Source organism: Sylvia atricapilla, chromosome 7, assembly GCF_009819655.1.
Source record: "Sylvia atricapilla isolate bSylAtr1 chromosome 7, bSylAtr1.pri, whole genome shotgun sequence".
Classification (NCBI taxonomy): Eukaryota; Metazoa; Chordata; class Aves; order Passeriformes; family Sylviidae; genus Sylvia; species Sylvia atricapilla.
In genome coordinates, this window is record NC_089146.1 from 33,488,326 (window position 1) to 33,508,722 (window position 20,397).

Sequence of the window (20,397 nt, forward strand, 5' to 3'; positions counted from 1 at the left end):
TCCAAAAATGACAACAGCATTGAAAGATTAGCCTAGAAGTGTGACAGAATCTGTGGAACAGTCCTTACAGAACAGAGGTGGAAGGGGAATTGAAAATGTTTCTTAGCTATAAATTATATTTCTTCATCATACAAAGTGACTTTCTAAATTTGCTTTTCCTTTTGGTCATGACAAAGCAACTTTACTAAAACATCCTAATGAAAGGATGTCTTGCTATTTTAAGAATACTTAACATAAAAATTTCACTGGAGCTTGTCTCATCATTAATATTAGCACTTTTTGTAAGACAAGAGAACATCTGGATTACAGTTATTTACTATCTACATTAAATTGCATTGAAAGAGAGAAATAAAAATTCCCTTTTCCCCAAAAAACCTCTGTAGAATGCCAGAGGATAACAAAAGTCTTGCAATAAACAAAGCATTGAACTATTCCTTATAATAAATTCAAGAATACTTCTGCAGATGTGCTTTGTTCTTACAGGGAGCTGATATAATAGAGTTAAATCCACTGATAAACCCTCTAAAGTAAAGCACTTTCATAACAAAGACCAAAAATCCCACCCCAGGAGTGATCAATAATTGCACATTCTGTAGCTTCCCCCTCTATTGTAGGGTTTCATAATTTTCAAGTCATAACTTTTCCATAATCATTTCATACCTAAACAAACCACATTTTATTAGTTTTGTCTATTGATCATCCCTCAACATCATAAAAGGAAAATAATGTAGAAGCTGAGGGATAGAAATTTTATACTTGTTACCTGAAAATACAAATTACCTTCAATCTAATACATTCAGAATAAGATAATTACACCATTCAAAAGCAGGCAAAACAACAACAAAAAACTTTTCAGGAACACAAAAAACCCCCTGAAATTTAGTCAAAATATATTTAAAAAAAAAAAAAAAAGTTACTTTCAAAATGAATTTTAATTTGGGCATGAGATCACTATGTACAAATCATTATTCATTTGCTCTATGATATTCACTATAAAGGAACAACTTCCGAGTTCAACTCAGCCTCATTCATCCCAAGGTAAGAAAAAGAAGAAACTGAGAGTCATTAAGCACCATATAATTAGCAATATGTGTACAGTATATGCAAGCACTAAAAATAATAACAGAAAATAAATAAAAAAATATGTCCAGGTGACTACTGCTGTAGCTGTAATTACAGTGAGCAATAAAACAAAAGGAAAAGAGAATGAAATGGTAAAACTCAAAAGGAATGAGAAAAGACTGGGTAAGTAGGTAGATAAAACCCCAAGCATGCATTTCCCAATTAGTGAATACTATGCAAACACTATGCAAGTTTTGTCTGAACGATTTTAAACTCATGGACAAAGGATATCTTCATTACAGCCCAGTTAGTAAATGCTCCATGAAAAAAATACACATTCCTCTTTTCCAAGATCTTAAATTTTCCTCCTCTCACAACCACTCTTCAAACACCTGTTTGCATTTGGTTCTTGAGCTGATACTAGTTTTTGGTACAAAGTGGATAAAAGATCTTTTATCATACAAAGGTATAACCTGCGGATTATATTCAATTTCTAGATATTTATAACAAAGATATTTTTAGTTGAAAAAGAAAGCTCTCAAAGGACTGGCAGAATGCTGTGAAATTCCTGTTGTAATGCAATTGGGGAGCTCATTAAATATACCCCAGGAAATCATATGGAAAGCATTTATTGCAAGATACTTGATAAAATTTCCTGGTTTGTGCTGCCTCTCAGGGTTACCAGGGCCTCCTCTCAGGCTTTTCAATCCTGTTCTACACCACAGTGGCTTTTTCTACTCAGCCTTCAGAAAATGCCAGTCAGGGGCTGCAGGCTATGGTCCCTTTCCTGGCCACAACTGGACCATGGATGTCACTGAACCTTTTTTTGAGCAGAGGTTTGCCGTAGTGATGAGTTTATTTATTATAAACCTGCAGGTAAATGCAGCACTTGTACAAGCTGCATGTGAACTTAAATAAAAAATAAAACGAAATTCAAAGATTTTTCAAGAGGAAGGGAATGTCAGGAGGAAGGTACAGCATCACAGGCACTTGAGCTGCAGGGGAGCTCCTTCATAAAGAGGAATGCACTCTTTTATTCCTGAATTCTGTGACCTAAACACACACACTCACCCCCACACACTCCCCTCACACTGTCTCTCTCTCCAGCCTACTGGAGATAAAGCTGGCAAGAACAACTTGGCAACACTGGACCAGGTTTCCAGAAAAGCTGTGGGTGTTCCACCCCGGCAGTGTCCAGGCCAGGCAGGGTGGGGCTCTGAGCAGCCAGGTCTAGTGGAAGGTGATCCTGCCCATGGCACAGCAGTTGGAACAAGATGAGCTTTGAAGTCCCTTCCAAGCAAAACCATTCCAGGATTTTGTAAGAACAGTTCTCCTGCTTGTTTCACTCATGCAGGAGCTATTTTTCCTAATTTATCCATGTCTGCACTTCCAGGTTCAAACTTTGTTATCAGTTTTAAGTAACTCCACAACTTGTGCTTTCCCCAGTTGTTCACTGTCTTTAACCTGTGACTTGACTAAAATTCTCTATTAAGAAATTAAGTAATTAATTCTTTCCCCACCCTTCACTTTTTAGTTTCCTCTGTTACCAAACTCAGGCTTTCTTCCAAGCTGCTGCATGGTCTCTGCCTTCTCCTTAACTCTCCAGGATGACTTTTTCTTCATTACAGAGGAACTGATGTTTGTTCTAATATTGAAACCAAACACACTCTGAACAGGCAGCACATCCAGCCACAGGTAACTAACGTATTGCTGCACTTTGTCTTCTGATTTTTATATTTCTATAATGTCTAGTGTAAGGGGGTTATGGTTTGATCTCATTTATTTGCAGATAATAATAATAGAACACATCCATGTGCAGGTATAAATAACAAGAGTAATACAAATAAAAAAATGGAATTATAGCAACATATGGTCATGATGAAGGTATAAAAGAAACAGAGCTGAGAGAGAGCAGCAATATTCTGTGATAAAGATTCTGTAATAAAAGCTGTACCCATTCAACAACCAGAGCCACTCTTGAGTACTTGAAAGTTTCAGTTCTTTCCAGTTCTCTTTGCTGGTATTATACAAGGTGTAATCTCTCTCTAAACCCTGCTTCTCTTGCAGGAATGTAGGTACAAGTAGGTCATTAGTGAGAAGGAAACAGAGACATAAATAAAGGTATTTATTAAAAGGCAGACTGATAGGACAGACAGAATGAACAGTTTGTGAAATACACAGAAAGAGCATTTCCCAAATGAACCTGATCTCCTGATCATTCCTTTTTTACAACTGATTTGTGAATTTCCAGGTGCAATTCAGGCAAATCTCACATGCTTCTACTGTGATGCACATCACACACAGACCCCACCCATCAGTAAGCAGTACTAAAGAGAACCTTGAAAATGTAGTATGGGAATACTCAAATAACATCTTATATATAAGATTAAGCTACTTGAAGACATCTAAGTGGAACATTTTTCAGAAAAGGTCAAATTTTACCCCAAATTTTACCACTCTGAAATTCTCTCACGACCTTTGTAACTGAGCCAGAACAATAATGTGGGGGGGGAATAATAATCACATACCTAAAGATAATGCAAAGAATGAATAATCTAGATTGCATAGAAGTCCAAAGAGACATCACAGCATATTCTGCATATTTTAAACCTTGACAGAGGCTTCACTGAAACTGGCAATGGCCTTCATAAAGCCTTCTTTTCTTTGGTGGCTTCTATGAAGCCACAGTGAGGCCTTAATTCATTCCTAAAATGGTTAAGTGAAAACCACCACTCCTCCTCTTAGAGTGCAACTGATATTTAAGCCATTTAGTGCATTCCTCATTAAAAAGACACCTTGAGACAGGAAGATAAAAAATGTATGTTAGCAGTACAGGTTGTTGAAAGGAGAGTCTGTTCTTACAGGCTTAGAGATGCTCTGTATAATTATGGCTTTAGGATTGCCCTTTGGAACAGCTAAATCTTATCCTCTATTGTCTTTACTGAATGATAAGGGCTTCATTATGTGCAAAGTTTGCATTCTGAAATGATTCTGAATGTGGAGAGAGCAGAGTTCCTGCTGAATGACAATAAACCCAGGCATCTCCTATTTCTTCTAAAAAATCACCCACTCCCCAGTTAAGACTGGTTTAGAAAAATATATAGAAAAACTTGGACAAATGCCTCCAGGAGCATTTGAGAGGAAAAAAAAGGAAAGGGACACCCAATATGTGACTTTACAGGCAGCAACATGGTGTTCTTAGGACTGCATGATTCTGAAAACACAAGTATGATGCATGGAAGTACAAAAAGTTCCAGGTACTGCTGAACCACTCTTTCAAGTCTAAGAAGTTAGTTAGGACATTAATCTTGTTTCCAATGGATTAATGGTACCTCAAATTAGAGAACATTGCAGAACTGCATGAGAACATTGACAAAGCAACTCAGATCATGTTAAAAAAAATAAAAATAGATTATTCAGCCTAAGCAGTCACTGTCTTTGCCACCAGACACCCACATCACATCCCCACAGCATTCTGTGTTTTCATAAACCACTCATTGAGATAAGTTTAAATCAGTGTGAATTTGACATTTTCTCCCAAGTCTAGGTTTTTGGTTCATGATTTCAGTACTGACTTTTGCATCACAACCACTGAGTGAAGCTGTGTTCATCTGACAGGTGTTCTGTATCTCCCTGTACATCTGCCTTACAGGATTTTCAAAGACTAAGGTCGTTTCATTTCCTGATGAATATTAAAAATTTCTCTTTAAGAAATAGACCTAAAATCCTTTAGAGAAGCGAAGAATACAAATGTTATTATCTTTTTTTAATCAGAGAAGTCAACATTATGATGCAGCTCATGTACTTTTAACAGTCTCTGTTCTACAGCATAATTTCTAAACAATTCTATAAAATTTATTTCCATAAAATCTCTTTCTATAAAATTAACAACAAGACTTATAAATACAAGCTTAACTCCTGAAGTAGCACCAAAATAGCTGTTCTGTTCCTTTCCCTGTTCAGACAAGAAATAAGAAGTCAGATTTGGACTAGAGAACACATGCAACATCCCTGGCCACTAAACTTTATGCTATGTAAGATTAACTTGGTAAAATATCTCAAAACATGAACAGTAGAGGCCCAGAGGCATTTGTAGTTTTTTTTTCAATTTATTTAGTAAAAATGAAGCCTTTTATTTCTTCCTCTAACAGTACACACACTCCAAATGTATTTTTAAATATACTCATCAGTGCAACTCTCCAAGGGTAAGTGTGTATTATAGAAATGGTCCCCCAGATTAAGTATATATTGTGAAATGTATGTGAATGTGCATGACTTGAACCAATGAACTGTGGCCTGGAATGATGTCACAGAATGTGCAGCATTAAGTGGAAGGTTAAACCTACTTGCATCTCGGTTCATTAAACGTGGTTAAAGTGCAAATTCCCTCATTCTGACAGTAGTAATCACAAGGGTTCACTTTCTGGTCACAGCGCTGACTTTTAAACCCCACAGAGCATCTGCAGAATTTCAGTAAAATAGACCTACATAAATATTCTGCCTTGTGCTGAGCAGATTTCAAACGCATTACAAATAATGACGGCAAGACGCACACGTACACGGGCACACACTCACAGAGAACAAAATTAATGTTTTTCTTTTCCATGGAAAGTCCATCTGACAACACTGAAAAGTTTGCTGAGTGTTGATCAAACAGTTTTTAACACATCGGGGCTATACTGCCTGAAGGGTTCTCAGGGTATTATTGTCAGATGTACATTTCTATCGATTGATCCAGATTGTAATGGCCTTAAAATCACCATTGTCTAAGCATTGTTAATGGTGTTGGTGTATGCTGAAGCCTTTATGTGTTGTAAATCCACACACAAATTAAAGCACAAAACCTCTTTTTTTTTCCTTGAGATGCTATGGTGTTCCGTGTGAAAATAACATATGAGAGCTTTATAAGGAAAAAAATAGTGAAAAGTCACAAGCTTCCAAAGAAGCCATTCTAGGTGTTTAACCAAATGAATCACCCAGCTTAATCATCATATTTGGGCCTTACATATCATAGCTGCAATATTATCCTTTTGTCAGGATTTATGAGTCTCTAGTCCCCAACTAAAGGTATTTAAGGGGGTACAAATAAAAGGCAGAATTGTAAAAACAGGTAAAAAATAATACTGAAAAAGAAAAATAAGCATTTAAAATATTTTCAGCTCAGTAAGGGCTACTGTGCAGACTTAAATTACATTGTCTTTAGCCCCAGACCTGCGAACACGCACTGACAAGTTTTCAATGGCAGTGTCACTACAGTTGTGACTCTTTTCTCCTGCAGAAGTTCCTCTCATAGGGAGGAACTCTTGGCCCATCTCTTCCATTAAGAAAATCTTGGCATTTATGAAACTCTTTAGAGAGATTGACTAAAACTCTCTTTCAAGATCACCGGCATCAACAAAACGAAGGAGTGGCTGTATCTGTATTCACAAAGTTGTAGTGCCAGATCCTTTGGGCAACAATTTGCTTATGTCAGTCAGAGAATGAGACACTCAAGTCCAATTCTGTCTTCCAACATCTCTCTCCTTCCAGCCTGGAGGATACTCTGAGCTCCAGGTTCTTTGGAGAAGGGGAAGACCATTGCAAAATTAATATTTTAAGGAAATAACTAAAAAAAAAAAAAAAAAAAAAAAAAAAAAAAAAAAAAAAAAAAAAAGTATGACTAGGTAGCTCAGAGTAACTGAGAGCAGGAAAGAAATTAATTTCTTGCTGAAATGATCACTTCAGTATTTTGCACTGAACAGCTGAAAAAGATACACCATAGCTCTCAAGAAAGGAGTAGAATATAGGCTTTTCTGCTTACAACAGTACTTCACTTTAAGGCTACAGAATCCAAATTTCTTCGGCATTTTGTGTCTGAGCTTATAAAAAGCACCCTGAATTACTCCCTTGACTATGGAGCAGGAGGGAGAGCACAGTCCCACCCCAGAACAGTGGCAATACTCTGGGCAGGGGGAAGGTTAGGGCAGAAACAAGAGATAATGAGCATATCCCCACAAGGGAAATAACCCTGACATCATTTATCCTGTTCTCCAACCATCAGGAGAAGGGGGTTGCCTCCAAATCTGACCATCTCTGTAGGAGAAAAGATTTAACCCACCTCTGAGAAGCAGGGCAGGCAACCTCGAGTTTCCATTCCAGGAAAAAAATGCCCAAACAGTCCTGAAATTACTGTAAGTCCCCAAAGAAATATCTTTGTATCTATATGCATTCACAATGGAGCCCTCAGTTCTAAATTTCAAAACACATTTTGCAAAAAAGGTATGCAAAGTATGAGGTTACAGAAATAGCTACAAAACAAATACTGCAAGTTGAAACTGCAGCCAGCACATTAATTATCCTAGAGAGACCAAAAATACAGATACATGCATAATAATTTTATTATTTGTTGTCACACAGGCATTTTAATGATCTGCAGGATGCAGGATACTCACAGACAGACAGGTATGTTTGTCTCTGGGTCCAGCTGACAGGTGCCACCATTGTAGCAGTAACCATCACACAGCTGACAGGTAGAGGAAATCTTTCCATTAGTGCAACTGCCACGGTTTAAAAAAAAAATAAAAATAGAAAAATGCAAAACATAATCAGTATTTCAGTAAATCTGAGCATTTAATTGTAAAATCAGTGTTATAATATATTATTCTAAGATCTATTGATTGAAAGAGTTCTGGTTTTCTGAACTCTTTTTTTTTTCTGGTTTGAAAAGTTAACACAGGCAGTGAGATTATTACACAATATATATTTAATCTTTCTTTTAATGAAAATAAACTATTTTAATACAAAACAATCACTCAGCAATAGAGCAACACATGTTACCTATGCCTCTAACAGTATTTAGCATGTCTCTATCATGGTCACAGATAATGTAGAGTGAAGAAATTTCAACACTACAGAAGAACTCCATTGTTAACTAGACTAATTTCAATGTTTTGAAGTGAAAATGCAGTCAGACGCCTGCTACACTGTGCATCCTCCAGCTGAGGAGTGCTCCACAAGTTGGTTTGAAAAGCCAGGAGCGAGTTGATTTTGTATGGGCAGGAACCACACAGAGGAAGTGATCTGACGTGACCAGGGACGAATTAACGGAATTGCTGTTAAATGTAGGATTTGGAACAAAACCCCACCCTCACACACACACTCACTTGCACACTACGTCACTGCTGTCCTTGTTTATCATGCAGTGTCCCCCGTGGCACCTGAGGCACTTGTCCACCTCACACTTGGGGCCCTCAAAGCGCCCGGGGCACACGCATTCCACACTGCCATCGTCGGAAATGGTGCACGACTCCGAGTTCACGCAGTAGTGGTGGCAAACATCTGCAAGCAACACGAGACACCCTGAGTAACCTGATTACTGAAAGGCATTGGGGAGCATTATAGAGGCAAGTGATACATTGCTTTCATGGTTCTTTCGTGTTCACAAATTACTTTCACTTTTTAAAAGGTGCTGTAATAAAAAAAACAAAATTAAAACTGAAGCTGGTGACTCATTGGCAGCCACAGGAATCAAGAATGATCCATAAACAGATATATAATATATTAACAATGTAATCTTGGGAAGTGAAATGGAAGTATAAACTCATAAGAAGGTGGGTTTTTTTTTCCCCTTCTAGTTGTCTAACCATTTATGGCATCATCCCACATAATATAAAGACTGCTGATGAGAAAAGCTAATGTATTTAATGGGACATTGGCTGAATAAAAATCTTCTGATACATTCACATTACCATTAACAGCATTATGCTAAACTGAAATTGAAGCGATATTTTGAAATAATTAAGTTTTATTTTCATTTATCCACATATTAAAATTTCATGAAGTTCTAATAATAATATATAAAGACATAATCCATAAGTTCTACAAAGTGCTACATACATGCATGAGCTTCACAGACTGTGCAAAACCCCATTATGGTATTTAACTGTTTAAATGCCAGTAGGACTGAGATTTCAAGTAGTGAATTCTTTAACTTTTCAGAACCAGCAGTAACTGTCTCAGTTTTCATTCCTTTTAAACAAATTCAAATTGCCTAACTGGAGAAGCTTCCAAGACCTACAAAATACTGGTATCTTAATATTTTGTTTAATTTTTATTTATGTGGTAGTGAAAACTTTAAAAAAATAAATAAAATAAAAAAAAATCCAAAACCCAAAAAAACCCCAAAACCCACAACATAAAGTCATCATTTAAGCTCCTTAATGGGCAGGGACACCTTCCACTGTCCCAGGTTGCTCCAAGCCTCATCCAGCCTGGCCCTGAGCACCTCCAGGGACGGGGCAGTCACGGTTTCTCCGTGCATCACTTGTACCTCAAAGTGAGAAACACATTTTGCTTGTGCTACTTTGTGCTGCTCTTCTTCCTTTCCAAGGACTGAGTACTGCTGGAAGAGTTTTGCTTCCAGGGGGACAGAGCATGGCTGTTGGAGGAGTTATTTCTGCTGGAATATTCATTATAGGTCTCCACCTGGCTGTGCAGGCTGTGGGCTTCAGCTGCTGAAGGAATCAGCAACCACAGTGGCTTAAAAGACACTAAATGAAGCTGTTCATTGTTCCTCGTTCCCCACTTCCAGGTATTGGAATGGCAATTTGCAGCAGGGGGGCTGTTTTTGGAACAAAAACTACTGCAGTTTGAAAGCTAATAGTGAGAGTGATTTTATGTAAGAGCAGTGCAAGGGGCATATGTTTGCATGTACATTAGGACCAAAAAAAAAAAAAAAAAAACCAAAATGAAACCCCATATAAATACTTTGGAGCTTTTCATAGGTTACATGTCAAAACAATTATTAGTTTTTAGGACTGATTGCAGTCACAAACACCTTTAGTCATCTTCAGCATCTAAAATGTTTACTCTACATTTGGGTGGAAATGACACAAAATTATTTCTTTTTTCTCCTAAGAAAGGGATTTCAGTTTCAGAGAAAGTCACAGCTTGGGGAATCACTGTATCCACTTTGAATGATTGTAACTGCATGAAGATATTCCCTACTTTTTAGGTAGTTTGGGCCTTAAATGATACAAGAAATGAACTTTAGCTACTCTGTGTGTCTTTTTTTCTGGAATTTAAAGCAGCGAGCTACATTCAAATACATCAGATTTATGTGTATTTAATAACATGCACAATGTTAGTAGAATTCTATGTAAATTCAGTCACTTGAATTTATTTCAGCCATGCCAATGCCTTGACACGGAGCACACATTTAGGTTATTAGCCCTTCTGTGAACTAATCACAGGAGAAACTCTGCATTGGGTAATTGGAGACGATAAGTGTGGGGAAAATAAGGTCTTTGCAAGCTGGTAATACTGCAAGCAAATGTCTTCTCCCTGCCATAAAACCCTACTAATAATATTTTAAGCTTGGGAGCAGGAGTAAAATACCTACACACATTCATGTGCCATCCTTTGCATATGAACTACCTTCAATCACAGCAAAGACAGATTGAAAAAGATATCTGGGAGGCAACCAGTCTTTGCAATAATGCCATATTAATGTATTCCAGCTTGCATACGAAGTGAAGGTGATTAATAAAGCAATAGATCATGCACATGTGTGAATGCAGCAGAAAAAATAACAGATGTGACTTTATACATACATTATTAACCGTAGACTGGTATAATTTCACAAAACTTATTGGCCACCACAAAATACTAAGATTGTAAATCTTTTCCCCCATCCAAAGACTTAAGTTTTAAATCAGCAAAAGCTTAATTTTATTTTGCATTTTATAATGTCTTTGAGTCTCTGTATTGTGGCAGTTTCCCAGACAATCCAAATCTGATAATAAGCACTGTTTAAAAGGTATCCCCAAATTTACATTTAAATTAATTCTCTTAAAAAAAAAAGAGAGAGAGAAAAAAGAAAAAAGATGTTTGCAGAATCATTCACCTAGAAACAATTTGTTTGGTTTTGGGTAAGCCTCAAGTAAATATTTCTCTGTAATCTGTGTGTCTGTCTGTACATGATTTATGTACTATACTATTTTCAAACACCCAATTGTGTTTGCAGACGCTTATTTGTGGATTCATGCAGTTTGCTTAATACCAAGGGGGAGAGAATCACAATTACTGCTGGTTTTCCATTCAACAGTTTCAATTTATTTCATAGTCCCCCAACTGGAAATATATTCAGTTTACTTCAGTACAAATCCTATTTAAGACACACACTATCCCTTTCCTTGTCTCACAGACCTTTCTCTAAAATAAAATACTTTTTGTACCTTGTAGATAATTCTAAACCAGATCTTTATAACTGCTAATTTCCCATCTCTTTTTTTTTTTTTCCTTAAATCAAGCGCTCTTCAGCAAATTCACTGAAGGTGCAAAAGGGATGACAGCTTTCACATTTAATGTTCTATGACAATCTAACAAGGCTGTGACAGTCCTTGCCTTTAGAATGCTACAGTCAAAGCAGGAGTAGAAAAAAACCCGATCATTCAGATCTCAGTAAAATAATTGGTTCTAACTTAAGGAAGGTGGCTTGTGTTGTCATTTGTAGATGAGTGACCAAAAGAAGAAATTCAGGATTATGTTCAGCTATCTTGAGTTACTGAAAAGAGATAATGGTGAAAGAAAACAAAAGCATGGCAAGAAAAGGAATATAAATGAAGTGCAAAATGCCTATTGGTTGATAATCTACTTAATCCTTTGTTAAAGAAGTGAAAAGTTAGAGGAAGTTGTAGAAAGTAAGAAGCATGGAAACCTTCAGGAAACTATTGCAGTGAGAAGAGACTGATGGGTCAGTGGAATGAATAAACAGGGGGAAAATCAGATGCAAAAGACAGAACCAAAGTCCTGAGAAGTAACCAAGGGTAACATTCAGAAATCCTTTACAATTTCAACACCAGGATGGGACAGAAACCATACTCAGGGCGATCTTTGAGGAAGCTGAAGGAATACAGCAATGTGAAACTCAAAGCTATCCTCAAAGTGCCGCTTGCTAGAAATAGAAAACAAAGGTAAAGGAGCAATTTAAAAGGCTTTTTGGTCTACAAAGACTAGGGACACCAGAAGGTTCTTTAACCAACTATGTCAATTCATTACCAGCATAACAAAACATATGACAAGTTATAGTAGAAAATTTTAACACAATTATCTCACGGCTACTGACAAAGTCATCCATCTTGAACCATTCCACTCTACGGCTCACTCATGAAAATAACAATAAATCATTCCTAAAACACCTCTTTCTCCAGCCAGCCATGTAGAAGGGGAGAAATACGCCCAAAGATCACCTGAACACACCAGATGACATTGCCTCAGCAGCACAAATAATCTGGGGCTAAATTTAACAACGCCGTTAAATAATAATAAAAAAAAAAATCACCCAGGCGGGCTTTAAACTTCCCTTGCGTAGCAAACCCAGAGGGAATAATTTGTGGAGGTTACTTACAGTACTGGCACCTGTCTCCCGTGTACTCGGGCAGGCAGGCACAGAAGGGCTGGTTGCCAGCAGTGACACTGCAGGTGCCCCCGTTCTGGCAGAAGCGCTCGCACACCGTCTGGTTGCAGCGCGGCCCCGTGAAACCCAGGGCGCAGCTGCAGGTCGGCCGGCCTGTCCAAAACAGAGAGAGCTATTTTATGATAAAAATAAAATACAAATTAAAACAGTGCTCAGCAGTTTCTCCACACAGAGAGTGTAAGAGTAGGTAGTTTCAGTGTTTGAACCCAACTGTGTTTGTCTAGACCCTTAAGAGAACGTGTCTGTGCGAACACGGCTTGAATGCAGAACTCTTGAAAAACAAAGCTGGATTTGGGAGATATGGGCACTCAAAAACTGCATCAGTGCATTTTTACACTTGTGCATGTACAGCCATTGACTCTTTTATGAGGAAAAAAAGCCATTTTTTAAAATATATGATCATTTCAAAGGTGGTTCTAAGCAGGAATTTAAGATGTGATTAAACTCTTTGAATCATTCTCCATGCTGGGTTCCTCCTTTTGTGGAGGACAACTGTTTGTATGCTCACCATTGCTGTCTCTTCAGAGTGCATTAACATGACTTTCAAATCTACAAATCTTGATATATAATCACATGAAACACAGCTATTTACTAATCCACTAATAGCTACACTTTACAGAACAATTTTTAATAAACCACAAGTATCTGGGCCTGTTTTGTTATGCCACCCCTCTCAGATAATGAAGAATGTTACATAAAAATTGCTGTCTGGCATCAGACCAAAGATGCCTGTAACATCAATACTCAATGTCTGAAAAGCAGTTAACACTTTGGGATGAACATTTGCACACGATGAACTCCTAGTCTACAGCTTCTTTTCAAAGGATTTTAAAAATAGTCTTTAAAACCCAATGCATTTTCCTGCTATGATTCTTCCCTATTGTAATTTTCCCATTTTTTTTCTCTTATCTAAATCTCATGTCTAAAGGATTTATAGCTTTGTTACAATTCCACTGTTTTATTAAGCCCTTCTACTTTCTTGTCTTATTTTCTTAAGGCTTATCTTCTTTAAAACAAACTTTCAGAACCCATTAATGTTTTTCCATCTTCTGACTTTGCTTTTTTATCTCATTTATAATCTTCAAGTAAATGACCTGATGTGTCCAACCAGCCGTCTCCCTTCTCACTCCCTAATAAACTATTCTCATTCTTGATTATTTCTTGGAAGACATTATTTTCCCCTCACTCCCCTCTTCACTTTCAATAAGCTTTAAGGATTTTCTTAAATTTAAGGAGAACCAAGTTTAACACTTTTATTTTTCCTGGCTTCCCAGGAATGAAAGAGATGGAGATTAAGCAGGACACGAGGACTCTTCTGAAACAAAAGGGCAGACAGGATGGGTTGAAACAAGATGAGAATTAAGGTTCTTTCCAACCCAAACCATTCCACGATTTTGTGTTTATCCAGTTAACTATGTAATGTACTGCATTTGTGATTGCCTTTGCAATCTGCATACTGCAGAATGCCTTTGGAATTACTGGCATAAACAGGAAAAGTAACCTCTCAGATTTTATCAGTGATAACCCAATGTATCCACAGCTGCATCTGAAACTCCGAGATGTGCAACCCTGCTTACCTTGCTGGTCTTTGTTCACTTAGCTGGCTGTGTTATTGAGTAATTAGGACTAAACTGAGTATTCTACAAACCCCACAATCCATTTTTTCTTCTGGACTGCCTTTCTCTTAATCCTGTGCAATCACTTAATATCAGATTCACTGGAGAATTTTCCAATGCAAGTGAAGTACCCTAATTTTGTCTCCTCTCTTGACTGATGCAGAGTGATTTATTCCATCTTTTTCCTTCACTTACTTCTTACCCTTCTAACACGACACACTTCACGTAATTCTTTTCTGTATCTTCTATTTTAAGATATGCTAATTTAAAGTGTTTTGCAAATCATCCTAAGGGCCATGAGATCAGTTAGTCTCTTTCTCTAATGAGTACAGCAGGAACAAAACCATTGACCTAAAAATAGCTCCAACTCCTTTAATATGCATCAGCCTGGTTATTCATATTTGTCCCCTGTGATGTAAACATTAAATCAAAGATGTTGAACTCAGATGTTAGCACAGATTCCCCTTTGTTTTTCCCCATGTATACAGCTGTATTTAAATTTCTGCCCCCAAGACAGGGGGTTGCACATAATCCTTCATCTGAACAAGTGTTTCAGTAAAAAGAAAAGATAAAATAGTGATAGAACATACATCCGGAGGTCTGAAATCAGTTTTCATTATTAATATTCCTCTATTTGTTAAAATGATGAGACAATGATATTTTTCTAGTTTGTATAAATGATTATCCTATTCTTTACTAAAGTAGACTTATAAATACGCCAAACTGCTGACAGCTAAATGAAAATTTAATACAGTATAGCCAAAACCCCATTTTTGTCACTCAATTTAACATTACTTTCAGTAATGTTAATAGTCCACTGCCTATTTATACACAGACTGTTGACACCAGAAATAATACTAATAATGACGTTTTCATTTGCCTTATTCTCATAAATTATTTCTGATTAAAAAAAAAAAAAAAAAAGTTCAAGGAACTGTTTAACAAAACTGCAGCATTAAACAATGCCAAACAATGCCATAAGGTTTTGTATCATGGAAACAGAACATAGATTTATGTCTGCAAAGGAAAGAGTCATAAAACCAAGATGCCACATAACCCAACTACCAGAAACTGCAGGATGAGCTCATGCACTGAGAGGTCCAGAGCCTTCCCTGGCCATGAAATCTCAGGATTAAAGCCCTACAGACACAGAATTAAAACTCCCTCTTAATTCCTGACCCTCACCACCACAGAAAGATTCACAACACATTAGCACGTAGAAAAATATTCTCATGGAAAGTGGTTTATGGAATGCTAAACTGCTTCAAATGCAGAAAAGAATTTAGTAGAATAAAGGAGAATATATTGTGGTGACTCTAAGACCTAAGTTATTTTTGGCAGTAGGAAAAGAAAAGATAGATGATATTTTTGACATAGAAATGAAGTGTAGTTTCAACCCTTTCTTACAAAAAATAATCTAAAAAACCCGACAAAAAAACCCCCAAAAAACCAAGGATCAAAATCTTTCAATGTTCAATGAGGTTTGGATAGAGAGGCTGTACTTACTCCTGGTTTGTCAATTTAATTTGCTACATAATAACTACTGTCTATATAATAACTTTTCAAATAAACTTCAAAAATTGCTCATAAATATCTTGGTTTACTTTCTCTGTAATATGTAGGTGACTTCTTTTGGGAATTCATTCATATATCTTAAGCTTATATTTACATATATTTTGCAAGGATAAGAATTCTAAGGAGATCAATTTTTATTCATGATATTGCCTAAACAACAGAAAAATACTGTGCATTTTCAATAACAAAATAAAGTTTTTTAAAAAGTTAAAAAATAATGGAAACTTAGATCAGTAGCATTATTTCTGTAAGCTTTCTGCAAGTTTTGAAAGATGAGCTCATACAGATTAATGTCTTCACCAAAAAGGATATTATTTATTTCTTCTAGTCACTGGTAAATTCACAACCAGAAATGTGTTTTTAAATTGTTATGTGTGAATGTGCACAATTAATTTCAATATTTAACTTGCTGTCACTATCAAAGAAAAGGTGGTGGCTCTACATGAGCTTTCTGTGAGCAGTATCTTGTCCTTTGCAGTTGTTATCAGCAGTCTGTGGAAATCACAATAATTCATTCCTGTGTGGCTGATGAACCATAATTAGCTTTACTGAAACAATAGGAGTAGAGAGAAGCTGCATTATTGAAGATAATTAGTAGGTGAGTTGATTGGGATCTATCCCAACAGATACAGAGTCTCTCAGTGTTATTGAAAAGAAAAGGAGAACAGAACAATTTCTAAATATCTCTGGATGCTCTCAGGGATTGCTCTTTCCAGTGCTGGTGGTGGTGGCTCTGCTGGGAGCTGAGATCAGGTCCAGTGAAACACCACCCTCATCATCCTTCCCACAATCCCTGTCCTGCTGACACCACCATGGAAACCTCCCAGGACTGATCGGGCATCAGCAAAAACAGGTTCTTCATTGGCAGTGCTTTCAGTAGGCACCAAATCACCTGGTTTTGCTCATAAAATAGAATATAAAATAGTATCTGGTTCATACACAATGATTCCTTCAGAATATTTCACACATTTTCATTTAGAGGAAAGACAATTTTTTTCTACTCGTTTTGATATAAACATCACAACTCTGTATGATTAGTCACACCTTTTGTACAGCACAAAGGGATTTATCTGTTTTTGTGAACTAGTTCACTTAGTTAATGTGTTTGAGACAATCAGCAAACTATTGCTGCAATATTTTTACTTTAAACTACATGGAGAAACAAAGTCTGTTTTTATGGTAACATTGACTTTTTCTGACCAAATTCTCATTAATTTGGCTTACTGGAAAGTGTTCATTATTACACCCAAACTTTTAATTACATGTCTCAGATGTGTACTTTTAATTAACTGATGACATTTTCTTTGTTCAATTATTGTAGTTCAATACATCTGTCGTAAACTTATAAATTTTAATTAAAGCTTCTCCAATCTCTAGCTATATAACATTCACATAGGAATTTGCCAAAAGGCTTAGCAGTAAGTAAGCCAACAGTGAATAATCCCTGAATTGCCAGTGGGATTTGTTTAACAAATTAACATTTGTGTGCAGATAATGAGGCTCTACAACTTAGCACATCCAGCAAAGATTTAGCACAATCACGTTTAAAAAATTAGTAATACTCTGCAATTTACTTAATTAGTTATCACATTGCTATTTTATATTAGGTGGGGAAAAAGAGGAGGATTTACACATTCACGAGAACACACACATGCACCAGAAGAGTATTTTTGTATGCTGCATCATTTTATTTGGATCAGAATATGAAGCAAGGTTCATTCCAAGGAAATCTCCTCATTTCTTGAGCCAGAAATGATCAGCAAGGAAATTCCCTGACTCCTGGGGAAGCTTCCAGCTGTGGGGACCCTTTGGAAGGATCATCTCACGAGGCTAAAATTTCTGGCAGTCCCTGAGCTCTCCAGAGGCCACGTGTACAAAACGACACTTGTGAGATGGACTGCATCAAAGCTGTTAGAATAACATGTGAGAATTGACCAGGGCAGTTCAAGCCTCCAAGAAAGAGAAGGTCAAGCAAGCTGAAATGATCACAGGTCATTTATATTTTGCAGATGGGTTTAGATTGGCACACCTATGGCTTCTGCAACTTCCAGAGGAAAAATTGTCATCATTTTGAACAAAAATAAGAAAGGCAAAATTGGGAAGACATGTAGAACTTGATTTCATGAGTTCAGCAGGTCAGTTTGATGAGTCAGCTGTATAATGGATCAAAAGCATGACTGCTGCTGGTTGAGAAGGTCTTTTTGAGCACTGTAGTACAGCGGGAAGCACAGATAGCAGTAGCATAGCAGATCATGAGCTGACTTAATTTTAAAATTATACTTTACAGAAATTGAGGGAGTTCTTTACCAAAATCAATTTGCAATATACCTATTGGAACAGGGATTTAGAGGACATTTAAAAACTCGTAGACATGGTTTAGTGGTGGACCTGGCAGAGCTGGGTTAAGGGCTGGACTCAATCTCAGAGATCTTTTCCAGTCTTAGTGATTCTACTGCTGTCAGATAAATCAACCTGGTAGGAAAAACTACAAATCTAGACAAAATAAAATGCTGGGTTAGAAAACCACTAATGAGAAACTCAGCAACTCCTGGTAATAAAGAACGTTTTCATTCCCATGTGTAGAAATGAGCAAGAATAAAGTAACAGCAGACTAACAACTCTCCCATGAGCCTGGCACTGCATATCAGCTCTGCCTGGAAGGCTGAGACAAGGAGAAGGCTGGTCTGGATTTCACACCCTCAGTCCAACTGCAAAGGGCTTGTGCATCCCCTGCAGCTACAAGTGCCCTGTCCAAAGATTGTGTATTGGACTGGAAAGAAGAAATGGTTGCTGCAAAACCACTTGAGGAACTAAGTTTTCTTGGTTTAATTACATTTTTCAATGCTTTTGGGGAGTCCAGTGTAACTTCTCTCTGTAAAACACATAACAGCCTTGGTACATCATGGGTTAGATTAAACTGTGATAAGGGGCATCTCACTGGCAGGCTAGTTTGTTTCAGTAACACACTGATTTCTGGAGTGATAGAGATAAGAAATACAGCCTGATAAGAATCAGAGATTTCCTCTTAATAGAATATTTACAGGGTCCAGGGGCTAGGCATGCAAGGGAGATGAGATGCACATCAACTTGAACATTTCATCTGGAATATTGGATGGACTCACTGTGATTTAGAAAGATACAAGGTCTTTTTTTTTCCACATTTCCAGAACATGAAAGTTATGGTATGGGCTTCGAGGCACAGCTACCCTCATGAATTGGAAATGGCAGATAGGACATCTGGTTAACTTGAAATATGACTCTTAAAAATTTGATGAAACTAAAGGGACCCAGCACAGCAGAAGAACATTCCTGTCAGTGGGTATGCACAGGTACAGCCATCAGAGCCAGCTCTGAGCTGGTCTGAGCTCCTAAAGACACACTTTGGTCATGTGTGCTACAAGGAACTTCAGCTGCTGTAAAAGGTTCAGATTCTCCCAAATCGGGCAGTTGAACAATGAAATATGGACTATGGTGACACACATGCTGGCTCTCCTGATGCATTTCAGTGGAGACACCTCATTCCATTAGGGACCAAGCATCATCCTGATTCCTGCCTCCCCAGGGCTGATTCCTTCATTCTCAGGCTGATTCCTGCCTCTCCAGAGCTGATTCGTGCCTCTCCAGGGCTGATTCCTGCCTCCCCAGTCCCATGTTAAGAATTCAACAAAGGGTATTGTAGACCCTGCTCATATCTTGCCTCTACACAGTGGTAGCAAAACCCACTGCACTAATTGTTTTAGCAAGGCTGAGAGATTTCAGAGGCTGGATTTAGCAGGAAAATGAAAATTAAAAATATATGTGATAGCAGAGCTGTGTGAGCACAGCACGTGTGAGCTGCCTGGGAGAGGGAAAACAAACTGCTGGAGGTGAGTGAGCCCTGTGGCTACTGCCAAAAAAAAGGGATTAAATAAAACCCTGAGGTCCCTGCAGGACTCACAACAGAGCTGAGTTCCAGGAGCCAAGTTATTAATTTTATTAAGCCTTTTAACCCCACAAAAGAATCAATTAGATGCCAGACATTTAAAAATGTGGGAATAAACATCCTCTCTTCAGATGATGAGGAAGTTCTGCACGCCATTTAAACCATCACTTCCATTCACTGGCACGTCCTCACTTAGCATTTATTGATCTCACCACATTGATAAAAATCACTGCTTATCATTTGTGTCAGTTCCATCAGCTGCTAGGAGCAGTTTAAAGTCCAATTCATCAACTTCCAGTACAAGCAATTCCCATTTTCTGATATTAAGTCGTTATTATGAACAACATTATTAACCCTCAACTACTCAGAGCTGAAAGAATAAATTACTTGCACTTACTTGGAATTTTGCCACCACACCTCAGTCAATGGGAGGAGGCTCCAGAGAAGCCAGCAAGTGGGACTAAATTACCAAACTACACAGGCTAACGTTAATTAGCAAGGAGTGCTGAGGAAATCTTTACAATCTAAGCCCCCTCTACCATGGAAACTCAAATTCATAATTCTGCATTACAGGGAGGAATCTCTGTGATGAACAGTCACAAACTTCTCAGGGACTTTTTTTCAGAGGGTGGTGGCCACATCATCACACAAGAGAAAATGATTAACAGCATCTTAAGCAGATGAAACCTTCTGAGAAGGGGGAGCAGCAAACTTTTCTCCAGCTCTTGCATTTTGAATCAAATATTTAAACACTCCTTGAAGCAGAA

The 20,397-nt window shown here is 37.5% G+C and overlaps 1 protein-coding gene across 1 annotated transcript in view; it reads right to left on the reverse strand.

Moving 5' to 3' along the window:
- LRP1B (LDL receptor related protein 1B) overlaps positions 1-20,397 on the reverse strand; it is a 271,488-nt gene that overhangs the window by 13,142 nt on the left and 237,949 nt on the right. The window contains exons 78-80 of the mRNA XM_066323173.1: positions 12,449-12,610; positions 8,205-8,379; positions 7,494-7,598 (exon numbers count right to left, since the gene is read on the reverse strand). Of these exons, the coding sequence (XP_066179270.1) occupies positions 7,494-7,598; positions 8,205-8,379; positions 12,449-12,610 (442 nt within the window). The remainder of the gene's footprint in view (positions 1-7,493; positions 7,599-8,204; positions 8,380-12,448; positions 12,611-20,397) is intronic.